The sequence below is a fragment of the Antrostomus carolinensis genome, unplaced genomic scaffold (genome assembly GCF_000700745.2).
Source record: "Antrostomus carolinensis isolate BGI_N321 unplaced genomic scaffold, ASM70074v2 scaffold27589, whole genome shotgun sequence".
Lineage (NCBI taxonomy): Eukaryota > Metazoa > Chordata > Aves > Caprimulgiformes > Caprimulgidae > Antrostomus > Antrostomus carolinensis.
In genome coordinates, this window is record NW_010338966.1 from 8924 (window position 1) to 24320 (window position 15397).

At 43.7% G+C, this 15397-nt stretch overlaps 1 protein-coding gene across 1 annotated transcript in view; it reads left to right on the top strand.

Moving 5' to 3' along the window:
• Positions 1-13480, top strand: part of SCML4 (Scm polycomb group protein like 4) — a gene marked incomplete at both ends in the record, with an annotated part of 21489 nt that extends 8009 nt beyond the window's left edge. Inside the window, one exon of the mRNA XM_010175656.1 lies at positions 13223-13480. Coding sequence (XP_010173958.1) covers positions 13223-13480 — 258 coding nt within the window. The remainder of the gene's footprint in view (positions 1-13222) is intronic.
• Positions 13481-15397: the final 1917 nt, after the last annotated feature.

Consider the following 15397-nt stretch of genomic DNA (forward strand, 5'->3'; position numbering starts at 1 on the left):
GTGCCTCTATATATGGGAAAGTGGGATCTTTCTATCTACAAGCACTTGAAAAGCCGGTACGAGGAGTACTGTAGCAATGCACTGTATGGGTGTGACTAGTAGGCAGGACACTAGGCTGGGAGCTGGATTTTGTCAGAGATATTCCCATTGATTGTGCGGGCAAGTCACCCTTCCATGCTGTGCCTTTATTTGAGCATCTGTCCAAGGAGGGCAATAATTCTTGCCATCATGTGAAAAAACCTAAAATAGCTAGGAAAAAAAAAAAATAACATGATAGAAAACCACATATTATTGCAATCAATATTTTCTGTTCCAAGCACCAGATAAACAGCAGCTCAGAAATTTCAAGCCCAGAGAGGGCAAGAAAAATGTTGTCTTTCCCCTTTCTAGTACCGTGGCTTGTTTAATCTTGTCTTGTTGCATGTTATGTGGAACAGTGCTTCTGGCTTCTCAGCACACTCAGAATAAATGGCTTTTATGGCTATCAATGGCTTCAGCTCTCTTCAGCATTTAATTACCTGCAAAGGCCATTTATTGCCTCATATATTCCTCTACCATGTACATTATCCTTTAAACAATAAATAAAATATTAAGGTCACTCTTAAAGAGGGAGCAGAGGAACTGCAGAAGCCATCCAGCCACAGCAAAGCCTAATATAAAAAGTTTCTCTGGTCTTTGGGGCATTTGAATTGATGGCAGAGCCTGCAGTAGAGCAGAGAAAGGGTGGGATGGCTGCAGGCATTCCTTCCTTCCTTCCTTCCTTCCTTCCTTCCTTCCTTCCTTCCTTCCTTCCTTCCTTCCTTCCTTCCTTCCTTCCTTCCTTCCGTGGGTGCATGAGTCCATGCATCCATCAGCAGGCTGGTTGCCTCCTCCGTCTCCAGACCCAACCCAGCTAACTGCAGGGCAGGGCAGGGCAGGGCATCCCACCGAGGACCCCCATACTGAGGTCCTGCCTGCATCTGGAATGCCATCCCCAGAACTAGCTTCCTGAAATGAGGTGTCCAGGGTGGTAACTCTGTGGCAGAGCAGAAAGAGAGGCAACTTGTTGTCATTCAGAAACCTGAGGAGGGACGAGAACAGCTTAGCATGGTACAAGAGGTAGGAAGTAAAAGTGAGAGGGTGAAAGAAAAGAGACAGTCAGGCAATGCTCCTGTAGAAGGGTTTCATGAAGGTGGTAGTAGAGTATGCTTTAGCATTCAGGCCCTTTAAACCTAGACCAGAAGAAACTAATGAAAGGTACACTAAAGGGCAAATCCTGGCAGGAAGAAAAATGAGAGATGGATGGGAGAGATGAAATTCACCTGGGATATAACTTGTCTGAACTCTATAGAATTGGCAGAATTGGATAAATTGACCCTTCTGACCTTTGAGCTGTGTGATTACTGTTTGCTTACCCCCAAATGAAGAGAGAGTCCCTGTCTATTCCTTTAAATTTATGAAATTGTATCTCCTTGTGGATGTTGAGTGATGAAGCTACAAGCAGACATCCCTCCAGCGGTCAGCCCAAGGGAAATACTCCTTCCCAGCTTCTGCCAGGCTGTTTTACCTCCATAGTCTTGAGAAGGTGCAAGAAAACCTATCCCTTTTGAAAAGCTACCCCCAGGGGCGTGGTCACTCTGCTCCCAGTGGCAGATGAGGAGAAGCCCAAAGGCCCTTCTGTCCTTTAGCCTAGGATGTGCTCAGAGCCATGGCACAGGCACCAACAGTGCTGGAGTTTGCCTGGCTTGCAACCATGGAGGTTAGAAGAGAGAGATAAGCTATGTAATATAATATAAAGAAGGGAAAAGAGATGCTTTATTTTTCCATATCAAACGGTATGCATAATGAAAGTGGATGAAATGATGGATGTAAATACATGAAGCATGATGGATGAGATCATATCCACTAAAGTAAAAATACCCCTGGGTACAAACACTTAATTCAAGCTTTACATGCACAGTCATGTGAAGGAAGCATGGGCACTCTTTTAGAGTCCCAGTCAGGTAAATCATGTGATTGTAACTTTGTTTTATCTTCAGTTTTAGCTTTAACTTTCTTTTTCCATAGAGCTATATAATTCCTTTAGGAGATTTCTGAAGTTACAAGTCTGGGCTTTGATTATAAATAGCTTAAATTAAAGTGGAAACAGGAATTTCCATTCCTAAACTCATTAAATATCGATACACATTTCTGTGATCCAACATGAGCATGTTTCAAGGAATCAGATCAGCAGGCCACAGGCCAGAACTGATGACGAAAAATCTACCCCCCCCCCCGCAAATGACATGTGTGTTAGTCAGCATGATCCACCAGATCTTTCATAGATAGGAAGGAGGAAAAAGATGATCCTCAGGATCCTTACCCTGTGCCAGTTCCAGCCACATCAGATAACATCACTTGGGATCTGCATGGGATGTGTCAGTGTAGGCTCTGATAGCCCATGAAAGCCGTGGGCAATTAGCTGTGCAGCTCCTTGCAGCTGGGTTGCTGTCCCAGCCAGGGTAATAGAAAGACTGGCTACGACAGTGAACAAAACAAGAAATGTTTTGGAAGAGAGATGAACACTTGCTGGTGTTTTGTGAATCTTGCTTCTGGGACTGCCTGGTACCTGGCACCTATGGTGTCCTGTTCTGCTCAGGTTAGGGGGAGGGTTTTTTTGGATCTTTGAGTGGTAGCAACGACAATTACTTTGAGAGGTTCTACTAAACTACAGTCTATTAAAAAGTGTTGTAAAAAATGTAGCGGTGTTACGAAAGATAAATGACTTGGCAATGAAAGCTCACAATATAAATGACTTGGCGAAGGAAACTTACACACTACTGACACTTACTGCCAAAACTAAAACTTACAGTGACTTAGCAAACACTAGCAATGTCAACCACTAACAGTGAACTAAACAATAACTATCAAGCTTGCTATCATTTGGCAATACCAAAAACTTATATCAATACTAAGAACTAGTGATCGCTTAACAACACTAAAAACTTATATTGATGTTACCCTTATGTGTCAGGAATGCTTGCATTAAAAGTGGTGGAGGGTGTCTCCCTTATTTGCATTGGAAGCAGTGGTGGTGGTAACCATCTTTTTACCATGCAGGAGTCGTTGGGTTACTTTGTGGGTCCCTCATTTGCAGCCCCTTGTTACTGTGCAGAATCCACCCTGCACTTCCCTGAGACCATTAGGCCTCTTATCAGAAAGGATCGGTTGTGGGTCCCTTGATGTGTCTCACACGTCCTCTTATGGGCAAGGGAGTCCTTCAACAGACAGTTGTAGTCTTGCAACTGGAAGGTGTGAGCTCATCTCTTTTATCAGCAAGGCTGCTCATCCTTTGAGACAATTAGACTTTTTACAATGGGATGTTTGAGACAAACCATTTGTTCTTTTGGTCCCTTACATATGGCAGGGCCTGGGCTTGTACCTCCATGGGAGGAAGCAGAGCCAGCTGAAAGGGGGGAAAAGGAATTCTTGTGTTTAAGTTATTGCCATTTGACAGGTTTCAAAGCAGATTCAGAATTTTTTTCAGGGGACGTCACTGATTTTTGCTTAGTTTGCTTGTTCTTCAGTTTTTCAGCTCAATTTTTCTTCTCCCCCATGTTGCTCTTCTTTTTAGCCTTTTAGATTAAAAGTTTAAAAGGCTCTTCCTCCTTTATCTGTCTTTATCTACCTTCTGTTTATCCTTTCCCAGTTCACTTCAAAATAAATGGAAGCCCACACACAATGGCTTTTCCAGTTCTATGGAAAAAAACCCTATTTTTTTCTTGAAAAGTCTCGGTCCCTGTTTAATCAACAGTGCTCCCCAGCTCCTTAGGATTTATTTGTTTGTGGTAATTATACAGAGTACATCAAAGTGCCTTTTGGAAAGTAGTAACACACAGCATCTGCCTGAAGAACATTCATCTGTTGGCAAAATGAGTGCAGAGCAGGAGATTATAGCAATTAAGAGAGTAACAGAAGCAAACTGTTGGCAGTGATGCGCAGTTTGGTGTTTGTGCTGGGATGGTGCTGGCCTAGACAGCAGTGAGAAAGGTAGGGGTGCAAGGCGAGGAGTTGCAGCACCAGCAGCTGGGCAAGAGAAATGTATCCTCACCTCTCACTGCAAATGGAGGTTGGGGAATCAGGTACTTTATGGTGGGTTTCTTCACGAAAGAGGTAAGGTTACAGAGGGAATTTAAGCAAAAAGGCGACAGTGGCTTTCTAGACTTCAGCAGAGAAGCCAAACTTAAGGAGAATGTAGTGAAGCTGGAGGTGAGTCCTGGGATGGGGTGCGGCACACAGGCGTGAAGGAAAACTGGCTTTGTGGGATTGTGGAGAGAGGAAGAGATAAAATTACCTGAGAAAGTGGATTTTGTGAGTTCCTAGATGCTGGGACCAAAGGTCAGCCAGAGACATCAGAAGCAGCAGCGAAGGCGGCAGAAAAAGAAAGGATTTGTGAGGGGGAGCTAAGGCTTTAGGGACCAGCTACCTTGTATTCATATGGCAGAAGAAATCCCAGAAGAAATATCAGAATTCCAGCTGAGCTGCAGCACTGGGCAGAGAGAAATGAAACAAAGACTTTAGAAAAGATCTTATGCCTACATATAAACACTTGTACAGGCTCATGCTTTATGTGTGTTCTACCTAATTTCTGGATGAGGTTATTTGTTATTAATGGGCAAACACAACTTATTTTGCAGTTGCCACACTTTAGACATCTCATTCTTGTGTCTCATATTATTTGTTTTTAAAACAAAAAATTGCTGTTAAATATTTTAAGCCAGTACTGAGCAATATAATTCAGGGAAACTCCTCATGGTGGTAGCAGAACAGAAATGTACCAAGTACTTCAGCTGCAGAGAACCCCAGTATATAACACCTTGAAATTTTCAAATAACACAGTTATTTTCATCTAGTCTATTCTATATACAGCTTTTTGTGACTTTTATCAATGCTGATTTATAAGTATATGGAGTACCTTGGAAAGTACTCCGATAGAAAAGCCCCTCTGGGTACTGCTAGAAACTGAAGACTAAAAAGATCGATCACAGCCTCTCCCATCTCCCTCGGCCAGTGCAGAACTATTGCTGCACTAAGACACAGAACTATACAACCCCGATAAATCTCCTTTTCATGATGTACACCTTGGTGTAACATAAAGGCAAGGGAGAAGGGAAGACACTGGAGGAGCAGATCTGAAATCAGGAGGAAGAGACCAAAGGAAGACTTTTTCTACAGGATGGATCCCTATGTCATTGAAGTCCCTTTGCCTTCTCTTGTGGGTATGCAGTGCCTAAACAATTTGCCCACGCTCTAAGATAGGACTGAAATCTCTCCATTGCAACACAGTTACTCAATCATCCCCAAGCACATTTAAAAAAAAAAAAAATCCTTGATGGGTTATTTATACACACGAGTACCTTTTATTATCAAATCTAATATATTTGTCAGCAGCTAGCTTGTGAATTTGCTCTACCTTTTTACTGAGTTTGGACAATAAAACCATGTTGATCTGTTCCCAGCCAGTTTCATTCCCTGGTTCTACCGCATTAAACACAATGTGGCTGTTGTCTGGGTTGCAAACTCCCAAGGGAAATTGTTTAAATAATGAAAAAAAAATTGCCGGTGCTGAAGTCCTTGCAATCAGAACAACACTGGATTTTGGAAAATTCTCTAAAAAATTTAAGTTCTTGATGTTAACTGACTGGCAGCTTCTCCTTCGGGGATTTGGCATTTCAGTTATGGCAAATATTTTTTAGCAGCTAGGACACAGCGAGATGATACATGTTGCAGTAAAGCCTCAGACTAAACCCTGGAGAATTCACTGCAGGGTTTATCTCCAGCCTATGACCATGGTTTCAATGTTCAGAATATCTACATTCACAAGTGGATGAGGCTTATTTACATTTTCCTGTTCTGACTGACGAGTAGCCTCCGTTTTTCTCCCCTGTGGATGCAATTGTGTGTTCCTATAACCCATGGAAAAGTTATCCTGTAGACCAAAAACGCAGGCATGACAGCACTAAATCGCTGTCGGTGGATGCCCTGGGCTGCCTGCTCACTCGCTGCCTCTCTGCAGCAGCCTCAGGGATGCTGTGGCTCCTTGGCATGACAGCACTAAATCGCTGTCGGTGGATGCCCTGGGCTACCTGCTCACTCGCTGCCTCTCTGCAGCAGCCTCGGGGATGCTGTGGCTCCTTGGGGACGTGTCTCCCTGACACTCTGCCTTGGCAAGCAGCAAGCAGCTCAGCTCCGCTGCCATGAACCAGATGTTGCTCCCTGTAATGCTTTCCATGTCCAGCAGAACTGTGGCAGCCATGGGCTGGTGTGGAAAAGGTCAGGCCCTTGCCCAGCTGTGGAGGGTGTAGATGCACGCACCAGAGAGTGGTATTAACACAGTGTAGAAGCACCTGCTAAAGGGTGACATCATATTTTCATTGTGCTGCATGCCTGGACGGGCAATGGAGCTAAAAGGAATGGGCTGGTGCTGTAATCCCAGAGTAAATCACAGCAGGCAGAGCTGGAAAGTCTTAATCCATCATAGGAAGCTCTTATCTTTAGATAGATGTATGCAGGCTCAAGCTACAAAGAAGATAAGGTCCATGGTCCATTTCTGAGTGGATAGAAATGTGTGAAGCTCTTTGGCAGACACAGAAAAAGTTATTTTTTAATCTTTTAAGAGCTGATGTTAAAACAGAAGATAGCAGCTCAGAACAAAGACACATCTTTCACACTCTTAAATACTGTTAAGATCTATCTGCTCTCTCCCTCTCTGGCTCACAGATTGAACTGATGGTTAAACTCACCTGAAGTATTTCCTGCTGCATTTCTGCATCTGCTTTTTGTGTTTCCTCACTTTTATTTTTCCTTCCATGAAGGCTGAGATGCAGGGTTTCTAACCTCCACAGCTGCCTAAAACTGTCCCCTCCCTCTCCCCCCCACTGCCTCCCTGATAGGGCAAATGCCATCCTTGTGAAAGGAGCTGGAGCCAAGGTCAGGGACTATAAAATACAGGTGGAGATAAAACCATACAAGGAGTCTCTCGATAAGATTTTGACACAGTGGCTGGCTCCTCTCAAAATTACTGGGAGATGAGAAAAGGCTGATCCTGGCTGGGGAGAGGAGAGGTCTGAGGAAGCTATGATATCATGCCACTTAAAATATGGAGTTCACATCTGGTCAACCCATTATAGAAAATATATGGTAGCACTTAAAAAGGTACCAGGATGGGTCGAAGGGCAAAGGCCATCACTAAACAGTATGAGGAATAGGACACAAAAAAGGAAGAGTAGGGGTGGAGAGAAGAAAGAAAGAAAGAAAGAAAGAAAGAAAGAAAGAAAGAAAGAAAGAAAGAAAGAAAGAAAGAAAGAAAGAAAGAAAGAAAGAAAGAAAGAAAGAAAGAAAGAAAGAAAGAAAGAAAGAAAGAAATATACTGACTGTGAGGAAAATAAGTTAATGGGGAATTTAATTAGAGCAAATACAAATGATCAAGCATTGCAGATGCTGGAATAAAAGGTTACAAAATGACAAAAAAGTATTGGTCTAGAAGGAAGGGCAGTTGTCCTGGGAAGCTATTGGTGTGTAAAAGAGGATCTCGCTGGTTTGTGGATCAGTGTTTGGTGTGCTCAGAGGTCGGGATGCGGGTTTCCATCAGTGCCCCTTCAGCTGGATGCAGCCACTCCATGGCTGTGCAGGATGTGGCCTGTTGACTGGGAATGGGGACCCCAGTCCCAGTTCACTGCCCTGAGCTTAGGCTCTGCTATCCCAGCAGCAATCTGGGGATGAAGCCAGAGAAGAGCATGGGGGTCTCAGGAAAGGGAAAGCTGGATGAATAAGAGTGCGAGATGGATGGAAGGGGAACAGCCTTGGGAAGAAATGGCTATGCAGGTCAGTGGTGTGGGAGGAGGGAAAACAGAAAAGGGAGATAGAAATATAGCTGGCAAAATGAGAGAATAGCTGCTGGTGTGGGAAAGCAGCATTAGAGCAAGGTCAAGATGGTGGGAATATGAAGGACAAAGCAGTAGGAAGAGATGATGGGAAAGAACAGAGGGAGGAGCAGGGGGGTCTATAAGGGAAGGGAGCCTGAGACAGGTAAAGGGAGAGAAGCATCATTTTTTGTGTTTCTGGAGTGCGTCTATTCCCAGACACTACCAAAGGTCCATTGTACGTGTTCTGCATCAAACATGAGGTATACATCCATGTGGCACGCCGTAGTGGCATACAGATACTGCTGAGGCAAAGGACTTAACATGTTACAGAGATGAGAGACAAAACAAGTACTTTTCTTCATCCTAAGAACAACTGGGGTCCAGAGATGACAGATAACTTGACCAAGGTCACTCCAGAGCTGTGCAGGTTTTCATCTTCAGGAATTTGGCTAGGAAACATACAGGCTGCTACTTTAAAGAAATTCAGCTAAAGAAACGTGCATTTTAAAACTGGGAAAGCAGCTGATTATTTTCTCTCCACCTTTGCTGCATTTTAAGATGTGCTGTATGTAACAGCCTTGGGTTTGTCAGTCCAGTTGCCTGTGGACCATTCATGGAAAGGAAAACTATGCCAAAATGGCTTGAGCATCTCTGGGTGGTGCACAGTTGTAAAGGAGACTACTGTCTGTGCTCAAAGCAAAGGCTCAAAGCAGCTTTCTTATAAATCCTGCTTTAAAACATTGTGTACTAATTTCTCACTAGTGTGTGCCCTTCTGCTGACTACCTAGAAAATAAAATGTAAAAGTGCAACAGAATACAGAAGGGCTAAACTACAGATTTATGAAACTGTTTCATTTTAAACCTCCATAGAGAGTTATGTTTTCTTCTGTTGTCTTAGAAAACATGCTTTTCCCTAATTGGCCAAAGTGGGATTAGTAGCTGTGAAAGCCGTACACTTTACAAGGCCTTCTGGGATCTTACAAAATGCAGATATTTTCATATGCATCATTGGTGGAGCCCCAACTCATGCAGCTTCTCTGTGGTACAAACTAATAAGGAGCTGGAGAAATATGAACACAAAGAGCTTCCAGAGTCTTTTGTAATTCTTGGACAGTGGAGCCCATCCCCTCTTGTTGCCTTCTGTGCTACTGTAAGGAGCCCTGGACCCCTCATAGGAGCCCTTGCCACCATCCTCTCTCACCCTCTGTGGCTGCTTCTTGCAGTGGAGAAGATGTCAGTCATAGGATCCAAGGACAATTGAGGTGGGAAGGGACCCCAGTAGGTCTCTGGTCCAACCTCTTGCCCAAAGCAGGATGAGCCATGGGGCCAGACCAGGTTGCTCAAGGCTTTGTCAAGTTGTATCTGGAAAAACTCCATTACCGGAGCCTTCACAGTCTCTCTCCAGGCAACCTCTGCCACTGCCCTGCTGTCCTCACAGGGAAAAGGTTTCTTCTTACGTCCAGCCTGAAGTTTTCATTTCAGTTTTTGCCTGTAGTCTCCTGTTCTCCTGCCACACACATCTGTGAATAGCCTGGCTCCATCTTCTTGGTGACCTCCCCATGGATCCTGGGGGGCTGCTGTGCTGCTGTTACATTCCTACCTCCAAGCTGCCTCTCCCCCGGGCTGAACAGGCCCTGTTCCCCCAGCCTCTCCTCACAGGGCAAGTGCTCCAGGCCCCAGGCATCTTGATGGTCCTCTGCTGAACTCACCCATTTGTTCATGTCTGTCTGGTATTGCAGAGACCAGACTCAGATGCCACGTTAGACCCCTGCAGTACCCTACCAGTTTCTCACTCATACCAACCATAAAGTTCTTCTTGGTTGCAAGAATATTGTGGGATACCATGGCAAATGACATCCACTGCTCTCCCTTTGCCCACAAATCCAGTTGCTTTATGACAGAAGGCAATCAGGTTCGTCAGGTGTGGCTGATCCTTGGTGAACCCATACAGACACCTTCACCTCCTTTTGTGCTGCTGGGAGGGTGGTCATGAAATGCAGTTGTCTTCTCCTGCCCTGAAGTGTCACCGGGGACTGAGTGACCCCTCAGGGGCATAATGGATTTCTCTGTGCCCTGAAAGTCCCCCGGGCCTGCTTGCCTCTTCCCTCCCATATGCGGGTCTCTCCTGGGGGTACACAGAACATTGCAGGACATGGGCTCATGGCGACGTGGTTGCTCAAGGTGCATCAGCTCGTGCAGTTTTACAAAGCAGCCTGCACTCAGCAGGGAACACGGAAGCTGACCTTTTAAAACTGTATGATTTAAAACCTGTAACCACACATACTTGAATGCACAGTCTCCTTTTTCCTAATCTAACTGTGACCTGCCTTTCATCATGAACTTCTTTTGGTCAGGAGGAGCTGACTCTGATGAGTTGCTCTTGTAATCTACTGACTGCTCATGTCAACTTGAAGATCAGGAGCTCTGAAAAGGCTTGCTTAGAAACCTGACTGCTTGTGAGATGATCCCTGCTACCCTCTGTCCAATGAAGACATGAATATGACTTTTCACATTCCCAGAGCACCTTTCACTGGGGCATGTTTCAAACAGTAATGAATTGAGGCTCCTGCTTGGTCTGTGACAATAGGCATCATTACTCCCATTTCTGAGCCCAAAGCAGAGACATGTGGAATAAATTGATCTAGATTAAGAAAAGAGTCTTAGGCAGGGTCAGGAACAGAACTGACAGCGTCTGGCTCCTCGCCATAGTCTCGTACACAACTCATGGGTGTCCTTCCATGGGGAGACTTCATCCACACGTCTTATTTCACAGACTACTGGGGGAGCCTGACATTGGTCAAAAAATCCCTGGTGTCTGCTTATAAATTTTGGAGTCATTTACAGACATAGTAATAAAAGCTATATGCCATTTATTTATCAAGGCTGTTTTAATGTGCTGTTTGTTGTTTTGATAGTCTGTATCTTCTTCATATTGTAATCATATTAAAAGAGCATTCTTTTCCTGGAATAAAGAGGTAATGATTCACAAGAGGCATAATTATTCCACGCGGTGCAGGCAGGATGCTGCAGAAAGAGCTGTCTTCTCTATGCATAAGAGGCTTTTATTGCAAGTGTTCTACACAGTAATTAAATTCCTTTGAATGAGGAGACTTGATTGGATTTTCTTTGGTTTATTGGGAGGAGTCTGAAAAGCAAGGTATTTAGCTCAAATGCCATACAATTTTGGCATCTGTTGGAGGCTAGGGAGAGAGGTTCAGAGTGTCTGATTCCCATTTCTCTTATGCTAGTGTTACGTTAGCTGAACTCTGTTGAATTAAATTGAATTACACCCTCTTTGTATTTGTGTGAGAATCAAGCTCAGAAATCCCTGGTAGAAAGCAGCAGGATACCTGAATGCATGCTGTAACCATCCAAATTATATAAGGGAAAAAAAGCCTTGCTAAAGCAATGTTACTTGCAGTTGTAAAGGCAGGTGCCCAAAAGTAAGGAAACTTCACATTGACATCTGTCCTTTAGATCTGATGTTTGTCTTATGGCAAATCCAGCCTTAGCCCAGAATGGGACAAAGTTTTAAAAGACAGCAGCATGAAAATAAAAAGTCTGGCAATCGTGTAACAGAAATCTGCACTGTGGCTTGACACATGAGCCAGGATGCTGGCGTGGCACAACTCTTGAGTATCTGAGTTGCAAACTAAATCATGCTTGTTTAATGTCCACTACTGTACACAGATGTCAAGGTGTGGGGTTTTTCGAAGCAAAAGAGTAAAAATGTAAATTAAAAGGGAAACTATTATATACAGACTCGACATCTATCAGCAATGGGTTTGGGGTCTTGTAGCATAAATTACTGCATATATTCTTCTCGTTACTCCATAAGGCTACCAAATAGGTCAGGAGGAGAGTGTTGCTCAGGCAGGGCCATGGGGGTAATTTCACCCTGCTCAGATGTCTCTGGAGGGACAGTATGCATGATGAGGAAAGTGGCATTTTCAACAACTCAAAGAAGTGTTGTGGGGCAATAGGAGGCACTTTCCTAACCTAGGGGTTCCCTGCCTGCCAGGTGTTAACACCTTGTTTCATCCAGTGAGAGTGGGAATCTCTAAAGTGCAGGTTTCCAGCATTTGTAGGGGTCACGTGAAGGTTTGGATTTCAGAGTGGTTTCCAGGGGCTCTGCTCGGTGGTGGTGGTGGTGGTGGAGGAGAGGGCAGAGTGGAGGAGAAGGTCATGGGGCTGGGTGAGAGGAGGGATGGTTTTGCAGGGAGAAGGGCAGTGGGAATGAGGAGGAGGAAGAGCTTTGACTAGTTTTGTGAACACAAAAAAGGCGAGTACGAAGGAGCTGGGATATCAAGGCCTGCTGGGAACAGATTGGGACTGGCCAGAGGAGAACAATGACAGAGACATGGAGATCTCAGTCCAGATAGCAAAGCAATACAGACCTGGACCTAGGTCTGATGGGAACTGGCAAAAAAAGTCTGTGTACTGCAAAACCTGGGGCTAGACCTGCCTTGTGCCTGTGCATTAGACCCCCAAGCAAAGGGGAATATAAGTCTCTAAAATAGGTCTGTAAGTGCAAAATTTGGTTTGTTTGGAGGAGTCTGAAAAGCAAGGTATTTAGCTTCTACATGATGTACAGAGTGCAGTGCAGAGGAAAGGAACAAGAGTAATGGTTTGCAGTCATCTGTGATGCTGGCACACATGTCTGAACCCGAGCCGGGTTCGAGTGACTTACTCATCTCTGCCCATGACAACCCTTGGGCGTCCTTGTCAGCCATCAAGCCTCTTCTCCTTGTGTGATACTGGGCTTGATGATGTCTGCAGTTGAGGGTATTTTCTGGTTAATTTTGGTAATTGCAACCAGATCACTTTGTTTTATTACCTTCAGTCCCTCCTACTGCCTGCCAGGTGTTATGAACCCAACATACTGCCTGTCATGTTGTCTTCCTCTGTCTTCTTCCTTTCAACTTTAATGTTTTAAAATGAAAGACAAAGCAAACAATAGCTGCACAATCCTCCAGTCTCGGTGTTATTTGGGAAGCACCATGAGGCAAATGGGACCTGCCAGTCAGTGGCCCAGGACTTTATGAAGAATATTGCTGTAAGCTGGACACCAATGGGTCACATCAAGCTGTGGTTTCCCTGTTGTGACTCTACTGACTTCTGAGTGGTGTGCTTCCCTTCATTATTTTTTAATTCTCAGCAAGGATGCCTCCTGGAGACAGCTTTCTTTACAGAAAGTTGGAAAAGGAGTTAAACTTTTTGCCAATAAATAAATAAATACAAGATTTGGCAAATATTTGTTTATTTATTTATTTATTCAAGATCTGAATTAAAATTCATTCTGTTTTACTGATTTTTCTCTTCTGTCTTGGCTTCCTAAGCAGAAACGGTTGTACCTGAGGACTACCTGGTTGATCCTGCAAACATGAAGCGGTACAGTGTGGATCCTGCCGATTCTGCCTTTGGTTGCATGAGCTCCATGTACGCCATGAGGCAGAGTCCTGCAGATGGACGTACTGCTGGGGGCTCCTCTTCCTCCTGTAGCCATCGTCCTGCACAGATGTCTTCAGAGGGGTCATCATCTACTGGCCTGCGGCACCAGACCCCCAGCCCAACAAGGAACGGAACCTATCTTGAAGGTAATAGAAGTGGCAATATAACATCTTCCATTTAGCAATGTGTATTGCTATGCTGGTGCCATGCTGGAGAATTAACTCACTACCAAATTCCCAGGAAAATTAGTGAGATGGGTATGGTTGACATCCATCCAGACAACTCACACTTCCATTTAGCAGGGGAAATAATAACCTATGTAAAAACAAAATCAATCTGTTCATCATTAAGTAAAAAGTGAATGTTTTCTAATGCTGTTATTAATTATGTAAACATATGTATTATGTATAATCGTGTGGCAATCACAACTGTTATTATCGACTTACAGATATAAATATTAATATAAGGCATATAAAAATTAATATAAGGGAACCTGCTTTAGCAGGGGGTTGAACTAGATGATCTTCTGAGGTCCCTTCCAACCCCTACAACTCTGTGATTCTGTGATTCCTCCCAAACATTGCTACTACCTACAGGCAGGTACCTGTTATTTATGTGACACCAGCTGTGTACAAGATACAATGCAGAGCAAACCCAAATATTAGTGCCTACCTTAAAGCATTTTAGCAAAAGGTTTTGCTTCCTAGCTGCATGGCCCATCCTGTCCCTTTAATCATGAACCAAGCCAGATTTTGCTTGAAAAATGACTCCCCAACAAAACATATATTTTTAGAAATCATCCAGATCACTGCTCAAGGGTCTTTTATCCTTCAGGAAGCAAAGTCACAAGAAGTTTATCTGCAAATTCAAGGGACACCATGGGAACCACTGCATTCAATAACCCCTCTTCTTCCCTCTCTTCGTATTTTTGTCTAGTTACCCTGCTAGGATTTACATTTGCTGGGTTGGTCACTCTGCCCATTAGCTATATTCCCTATTAGCCATGATTTTTTTTTCTCTATAAATGATCTGGGTTCATCAAATGGGTTATCTAATTCCCTGAACTTCCGTTAACTTTGTTTGCATTTTCCAAGTTCTCCATTAACACGTCTTTATCAGTAGCGATTCCAACAGCGTCTTTGCCCCTTACTTATTATTCAAACTCCATTTATACGTTTCTCATCTTGAAGATAGACCTAACAAAGAAGTTAAGTGTCTCAGCCATTTTTAAGTCATTAATTAATTTCCCTTCCTCATTTATTAATGGAATCTACTGTCATTCGAGTATTATTTTTTTTAATATTGATATATTTGCAGAAGCCTTGCTGGTTCTATTAGCTCCTTTGTCTACCATTAGATCATTACACTATCTTCCTCCCCTTGCATTTCCCCTGGAAACTGCAAGTGATTCTGCATATTCTTGCCTGGTAGCCACTCCAAAACCTCTTTCCAGCAGCTGCAGATCTTTGCATAATTCCTTCACCCACTCTGCCTCTCCAGTGCCTGTATTACTTCTTGTTCCTGAACTTTCAGTATTTAATATCTTAGAACAATGTTCTTCCAAAATATGTATTACCAGTATTTATCCTTGTATTTCTTTGTTTATCCAAGCTTGCCTTCCTAAATGTTCAATATCTACCCAAAACCATCACACAATTTGCTATTATTTTCGCACACTTGTTTCCCTGATTTACCCCTGTGTTGCTCTATTATTAGGAGCACAGATAAGTGTTCAGTTCTCATCATTATTTTTTTACTTCCAGAGTCAACTTTACTGAAAGCAAACAGGATAGTATAGAAAAGCACTACCGCAAACAACTTGTAAAAGCTTGTCACTAAGAACTGGGGGCCTCAGTTACAAAGAAAAGGAAATGAAAAGCCCTTTCTTTCAGATCTTGTTCAGTGCCTCTTGGGTCGGCATAATCAGGTGCTGGGAGGACAAGAGGCTTACTGTGCACAGGAGTCATTTTTCCCTCTCCCACTCCTTCCCTAGGGCCTCCTAGCAGAGCTGGGACCCTTTTGTCAAGCTTTTTAGTTGCCAGCTGCGAGGAGCCAAGATTTAA